Below are 7,085 nucleotides of genomic sequence, written 5' to 3'. Positions count from 1 at the left end.
GTTAATCACCAAAAGAAAATTATTGCTCAATAGTTATTAACTGATAAATATAAAACTCAATGATGAGAAAGATATAAATAATTGTTATTGTGGTAATGTGTTACCCCTTGCAGTTGATGATATTTAGAAGAATCCTCTCAACACTAAAAGTTTCCAATAATCTAGTGTAACATGTATGCTTTTATATCATGAAAATTTAGAGACAATTCCATAACCAGTGCCAATTTCCCCTCTACAAGCATCAGAAATTCTACAATCATACAAGAGAAGCTTCCATTTTTTGGAATAAACCGTAACGTCTGGGGCAGCTAGTGCACACATCGACTAATTCCACGGGGTATCTGCTGCCTCTTACCAGCAAAAGATAGGCCTTCATAGTACTGTGAAATCTTTAACAGCAAGTGGTTCATACCATTGTGGACCAAATCCAGCAGCTTTTCTTGCTTGCTCATTAAAAGGAGGCTTCAATGGCCCTCTGAAATATGTCCTCACAGTGGAGTGAAACTTTTGAATCACTTCATTGTCTACATCACTAGTTTCTTCTGAAGGAAGGTCACTCAGATTTGGATTTGTTGATCTTAAGCAAAGATACTTGAACCACTTGACTCCCGCGGCGCAATGAGTTATTTCTTCTGGATACACCACATTCTCCAGTAACTCAGCTGTTTGACTATCACCACCATTGCGGAAACGGGATATTGTTGTTGGAATCACATCAAGTCCTCTGGCCTACATTATCAGAAAATGTGAAGTCATCAACTAGGTGTAGAAAAAGTGAAAGTGATGCTACAAAAGTAGAATGATGATGAACTGCATAAAAGAAGCCTTTGATCAATACCTCTGCTCGGAAACTTGTAGAGATATAAGAATATATTGGAAGCCAATGCTCTTAGTTTTCTTAATACTTTTAAGTTTTGCTTATATTTAAGACTTATGATATCTATCATACATGTCTTATTACGTCTAACCACATGAAATCACTTTATTACACCCCGGTTATCATGTAAAACTAGAAACTACTCAAGGAAGTGTCAGCAGTGAACGTTATATTCGGAAATCGGAATAAACAAATTACTGAAGCTATAACCTACTTGATCAAAATAACTGAGGTTGTAATGATATCACAATGCAAAATTGAAGGCTGTTTGTTAAAATTCAGCCTGTAATGATCATGAATATGATGACAAGTGGCACCAGATAGCTCTAGTTTGCAGACTGCCGAACTATAATCATGTTATAGATTTAAGTAACATAACGAAATTAAAGTGACAATAAATAGTTGAAAGAACTCATGAATGAGAGGACTTAAATTCTTCCGTTTGTTCAACTTTTTGTTTCACATGAGTATAAACTACAAGGTTACAGTCAGCTCTTACATTATGAATGTTTCACATTAAAATGGACGCATTCCATAGTGCAAAGGAATTTTCTGGAATAAACCCTTATTTAGAGGCTTATGAATTTTATCATCAAAATTATTGACAAAAGTAAGACATAAAGTGTGGTTCAAGCTCAATCATTTGAGACTTCACAAAGAAAATATTTTTTTGTTACTTCATTCATGAATATCCAGATTTCTTTTATCAGGTGTAAGAGATGAAGAGAGAACCTCATGAACACAGTGTTCAATAGCCAAACGAGCCAACAGATCGTTAGAAGTAGCAATGGCTGAATCCCACAGGCCATCATGAGCAGGTAAAGCTCCATAGAATGAACCTAGTTCCTTAAGCCGTGCGGCAAGCAGAGTAAAATGCCGCCCCTCATCTTGTGCAACTTTTACAAAAGCAGTGAAAAATTCTCTTGGCATTGACTGTTGCTTGCCGAATCGAGCAATTATATCCTGTAAGACGACCAAAGACATATATAATCATCCAGGGATAGTTACTCAATAGTTGCAGTTGACAAGTGGGACTCAAAAATGCATAAATATATCCAAGAATGAATCATCAAATAGAGGTACCATCCACCATGCTAGGTCACAACAGCGCTAACAACTTTGTTAAACCTTTCTCTATCCACGAGTATTATACAGTGTAGGCAGGCTCATCACCTTCAACTTAAGTTACATATATAAAGTTATAGAAACACACACACACCAAGACACACAAAGTTCAAGTCTGATTGTCACAGTGAAATTTGTGGGTGCATTTGGTACCCATACTCACTTGAAGACTTATCTTCTTTGCAAGAAAAACACCATTCTTGTTCCCGTTTCTAGTGCAAAACAATCCATCCCACTTGAGAAATTATATCTAGTTTACTATTTTGTAAACAAGTACTACAACAACACATCCATTGTAATCCCAGAAGTAGAGTCTGGGGAGGGTAGAATGTACGCAGACCTTACAAGGGTTAGAGAGGTTGTTTCCGATAGACCCTCGGTTCAAAAGAGAAGTTCTTTGAAGCAGGATTTCAAGAAAATAAATACAAAACAAATGAAGCAACATATAGTACTACACACCATAAACCGAGTACAATTTCTAAAAATCTCAGCATATATTAAACTTATACCATTAAAGACCCTACATTTCACAAGCTAATACTTGGGAACAAGGAAATAAGGGAATTTTTTAATTACCCAAGACAAGTCAATAGCCCAGCTTTCAGTGTGTACAAGACTATGTACAATGGCCTGTCTACTCTGCAAGCTTCCCGCTTTCCCAAGCTTCGGCATGAGACTTGGTGACACCAACTTCACCTGTTCATCATTATAAGCATTTCCCAGAAAATTTAACACAAAAATAGTAAAACAAGCATTTGGGTCACTTGGGCATTTCATCGAACAGGTAATAGACATAACAAAAAAGAATTTGAGCTGAAGGAGAAATCATTACATTTGTAAGACGGGCAGGACGATCAGGAACAGGGAGTTCTTCAGCAGGATTATAAGGCTGAGAAATGAGACCTTGCAGCCATTTGTTTGCTACTTCGTCACCAATGCGAGCCTTCTCAACAGGGTCAGCCGTGTTGAGTACTCGCAGCGCCGCTTCAACAAGAGTCTCTTCTGAACTCATCACTTGTTTGCTCTTGTTAGTTTGGTATTGTAATCTGAAGAGAAAATGTGGGAAGAGAACGAGAAAATGACACTATCAGAAAATCTGAATTGTATATTGAAAAGTGCTTTTTAACGAAGGTGATGTTGTGTTCAGGGACTCAAATTCGAGAACTCTGTTAATAGCTATCCGATTAAATTTGAATTTGCGCTAGGGTCTACATTGGATAGTAAAGGGCTCTCAAACAAAGGTGATTTTATGTTCGAGGGACTTGAATTCGAGACCTCTGATTAAGAGCTACCGACTAAATTTGGATCGCGCTAGGGTCCACATTGGGTAGTAAAACGCTTTTTAACTAAGGTGATTTTGTGTTCAAGAGACTTGAATTCGAGGCCTTTAGTTAAGAGCTACCTGACTAAATTTGAATTTGCGCTAGGGTCCACATTGGATAGTAAAACCCTCTCTAACAAAGTAGATTTTGTCTTCAAGGAACTATAATTTGAGACCTCTAGTTAAGAGCTACCCGACTAAATTTGGATTCACGCTAGGGTCCATATTGAATAGTAAAACGCTCTTTAACAAAGGTGATTATGTGTTCAAGCTACTTGAATTCGAGACTTCTGGTTAAGAACTACCTAGCTAAATTTGGATTCACGCTAGGGTACACATTGGATAGTAAAACGCTCTCTAACAAAGACGATTCTGTATTTAAGGGGACTCGAATTCGAGATCTCTGATTTAAAGGTACCCGACTAAATCCGAACTTTTGTGAAGAAAAGTCACACATTGGAGAGTAAAGCGTTCTTAACAAAAGTGACTCCAGGTGCTCAAGCACCCAATGAACAAATGATTTGATTGGTGCATTGACTCTTGAGTGGACTTATCACTTAAGGCTCTTTTAGTATTGTTGAGCCCGGATTCAAATCTCACCAATTGAATTTAAATAGACGGTCAATAATTCAAAAAACAAAATTAACAATTCACCCTAAAATCAAAGGTGTTTTTATCCTTTTTAAAAATACACAAAATCAAATTAGCCTCAGCCCGACAAAAAGTTGAATTAATAGAACAACTTTTGCTGTGAATGAGAGCAGTAGGGTTTTGTGTGGGTTTTAGAGACGATGATGATGGCGAATTCATTCCCGACTCACAGACCTGCCGAGTCAACTCATCATCGACTTCTCGATTTCGTCAAAAGTGTGCTTATCAATATCTTCGTCTCTCCTTATGCCACTGTATGTACTCTCTACTCTTTCTATTACGCTTCACTTGAATTGTTATGGCGGAGCTAAACCTTCGCTTTGCTCGAAATCTATACTTTTAGTTGAAAATTCACTTAATATGTATAATATCGCAGACAGAGTTACTTGATACTTGTTACAGGTGGGAGGTGGTAGGTATTAGGTAGAATTAGTCAATTTTTTATTTTGTTTATAAACATGAATCAAATAAAATGCAGTTTCTAGAATGTAGAACCTATAAACTCAAAATTCTAGTTTTCTAGTTTTCTAGTTTTGCGGGTGTTGATATATGGAATTTTTTTTATACATGTCTTATGTAGGTATGTGATATGTATTGTGGAAAAGTACCTGATGTGGAGAAGTGGGACGAAGCTCAAATTGGTCACTATATTGGCATTGGTAGGATGACTGTGTTACTCTTCTGTTTCATTCTTTTTCTTTAAAAGGGCACCTTGAATAATTTTATGGGTGCTTGTTGCCTCTGGACATGCTTACCTTAGGGGAGGAGGTATAGGTGTACAAGGTGTTAAATTGAATCCCATTCGTTGAAAAATTATACTATTGAAATAGGGAAAAATGATTGTATTTTTTGTGTATGTGTAAGTTGTTTGATTCTCTTGGCATAAGAATTTCTTTTTGAATCCCCTTGTTAGAATTACCAGCTAGTATCTCTCACCAACAAAGCTACCGGGTAACTCTGTCCACCAAAGGCTTTAACATATGAGAATAACTGACTTAGTGTTTTTGCTTGAGATACACAAAATACATACACATAGTATATATATGTGCAAACACACAAATACATATGTACATATATACTCGTACATAGTATCTATTTTATTTTGTATGACACTCTTCCTCTTTTGTGATTCTAAAGAAAATTGACATGTCTATGTCATCAGAAACTCTTTAATTTTATCATTTTTATTTTCCCTTAATGGCATGCTTTTACTGATATCAATAATATGTTTAGGAACAAGATTCTAAAGGTACTTTGGTATATCACACACACACACACATTTATATACATATAGCTTATGCATAAAAAATCTTTCTTTCTTAAAATCCGCATACAGTAAAACTCCCTCATATAAATTGAACCTGAGAGTAGTGCATAGATACCCACTGATTGTAGCTTAAAATTTGAAAACTGTGTTGAATAGATGTGGAAACTTCGGGAGTGAATGAAGTGAAGGAAGCGTGGAAGAGTCAGCGGAAGGCTTACACATCTGAGTTCATTGAGCTCGATCCTTGTATTGTGAGTCCAACAACTATTCCTTTTTTGGGCGTATTTTATTTGGTCTATGCTAATTGAACTTGTGAATCCAGTAGTCTGTTGGTTTTCATTATCAGATTCTATTTGGCAGTTGGGTTGCTGCTTTGTATTTTACTCTGTTGATCAATTTCTGTTGTCTGTTTTAAGTAAAATTGCCAAGAGCGTTGAAGTGTTATCTACCTCACCTCCAAGGTTGAAATGAGCTTTTCCTGTGAAAGATTGAATCCTCATTCCCTCCCCACTTTACTGATATAGTTCGCATTTCAAGTAGTCAGTGTGCAAGTACCTATTTGGTCTCTTGCTGTTCCTTCTGTTTTGTTCAGAAATTTTGTTTTAGTGCCTGGATTCTTCTTATCCTTTTCCTTATTTGCGTGATTGGTTGCTTTTCAGCAATTCAGAGCAGTGTTATTGAGTAAATTGTTTGCTCCAATTAATATTGCCTTTATTGTGTGATGTCATCAACAGAAAGCGGAATTGTATGGCTGTTTATTGTGTTCTCAGTTATGAGGTTTGTTGTATGTTTCTGTCTAGTTGGCAGTTATATGAATGAAGTACATTTTTTGTGCAGGAAGATATAGACTCATTTTGGAAGGACAAGGAAAAGCAGGCCGATGTCGTTTTCTGCATGCACAATTTACAGGTTAGCTGTTCTTGTACTAGTGTCTTCTTTATGTACACTTCTAGCATCTGTTAGTTGCATTGAAATTAATCTGATATTTACTTGCAGGCGTGCTTTGATAGTGAAGAGAAAGCAAGGAGGCTATTGCATAATGTATCAGCTTTGCTTAAACCTGGGGGTTACTTTCTTGGTATTACTCCTGACTCATCTACTATATGGTACGAAACTGAAATCGGATGATTGATTCACATATTTGTAGTATATTTTCTTTTCATCTTGCTGAAGTGGGTTTTTCTTTTGGGGGGTGGGGGACTGCAAAGTGGGGTGTCTTTTTAATGCTTTAAACTAGCTTTTGTTGTCACTGGTGTTATTAAAAAACCATCGATTTGTGGCTTAAATTTTAAAGCGATAAAGTGAGATGAAGTGTGGGGTTATTGCTTCATGGATAATGCATTCAAACAATAATGCGCAAAGTGATCCAAAAGTAAGACGATATCTTTAAATTCTCAATTTTGAGGAATTGGATTAATATTTGTTTGTTTATGAAATAAATTTACCTTGTAAAAAATAGTCGTACTCCCTCTGTCCCTAATTACTTGTCCACTTTTCCTTTTTTAGTTGTCCCTAATTACTTGTCCATTTTGACAAATCAAAATGACAATTTTTTTTTACCTATTATACCCTCAATCAGTGTTGTAAAAAGCGCAGAAAAGCGCGCTTAAAGCGAGAAGCGAGGCAAGGCCCCTGCGCTTTTATTTCGTGAAGCGAGGCGACATTGAAAAGGCGCTCGCTTCTACTGTAGAAGCGAGAAGCGCAAGAAAAGCAAAAGCGTAAAAAAGCGCGCTTAATTTGAAAAAGCGCTAATTAGGGTTTCTTTTTTTAAAATTGTAAGGTTTTTTTTTTTTTAATTTCTGAAATCCTTATACGACTTAATATACCTCTTTCGCGACTTCAAA

The 7,085-nt window shown here is 36.4% G+C and overlaps 2 protein-coding genes across 4 annotated transcripts in view; one reads left to right on the top strand and one right to left on the bottom strand.

The window, feature by feature from the left end:
* Window positions 1–60: 60 nt before the first annotated feature.
* Window positions 61–3,161, bottom strand: LOC102583350 (uncharacterized protein HI_0077). The gene is made up of 4 exons (XM_006360434.2): window positions 2,835–3,161; window positions 2,579–2,698; window positions 1,610–1,840; window positions 61–729 (listed from the first exon to the last, which is right to left on the bottom strand). Exons 1-4 carry the CDS (start codon window positions 3,012–3,014, stop codon window positions 373–375), a joined length of 888 nt encoding a protein of 295 aa, XP_006360496.1. The 5' UTR covers window positions 3,015–3,161; the 3' UTR covers window positions 61–372.
* An 851-nt stretch (window positions 3,162–4,012) lies between these two features.
* LOC102582805 (mRNA cap guanine-N7 methyltransferase 2) overlaps window positions 4,013–7,085 on the top strand; it is a 7,629-nt gene continuing 4,556 nt past the window's right edge. Inside the window, exons 1-5 of one of the 3 annotated variants that reach the window (XM_015314861.1) lie at window positions 4,013–4,228; window positions 4,555–4,633; window positions 5,398–5,492; window positions 6,079–6,150; window positions 6,238–6,347. In XM_015314861.1, coding sequence (XP_015170347.1) covers window positions 4,115–4,228; window positions 4,555–4,633; window positions 5,398–5,492; window positions 6,079–6,150; window positions 6,238–6,347 — 470 coding nt within the window. In that variant the 5' untranslated portion in view covers window positions 4,013–4,114. The remainder of the gene's footprint in view (window positions 4,229–4,554; window positions 4,634–5,397; window positions 5,493–6,078; window positions 6,151–6,237; window positions 6,348–7,085) is intronic. The other 2 variants (XM_006360433.2, XM_006360432.2) reach the window with 2 other exon arrangements.

Source organism: Solanum tuberosum, unplaced genomic scaffold (assembly GCF_000226075.1).
Source record: "Solanum tuberosum cultivar DM 1-3 516 R44 unplaced genomic scaffold, SolTub_3.0 scf00324, whole genome shotgun sequence".
NCBI classification, from domain to species: Eukaryota; Viridiplantae; Streptophyta; class Magnoliopsida; order Solanales; family Solanaceae; genus Solanum; species Solanum tuberosum.
This window is presented reverse-complemented; position numbering and strand designations above follow the sequence as displayed.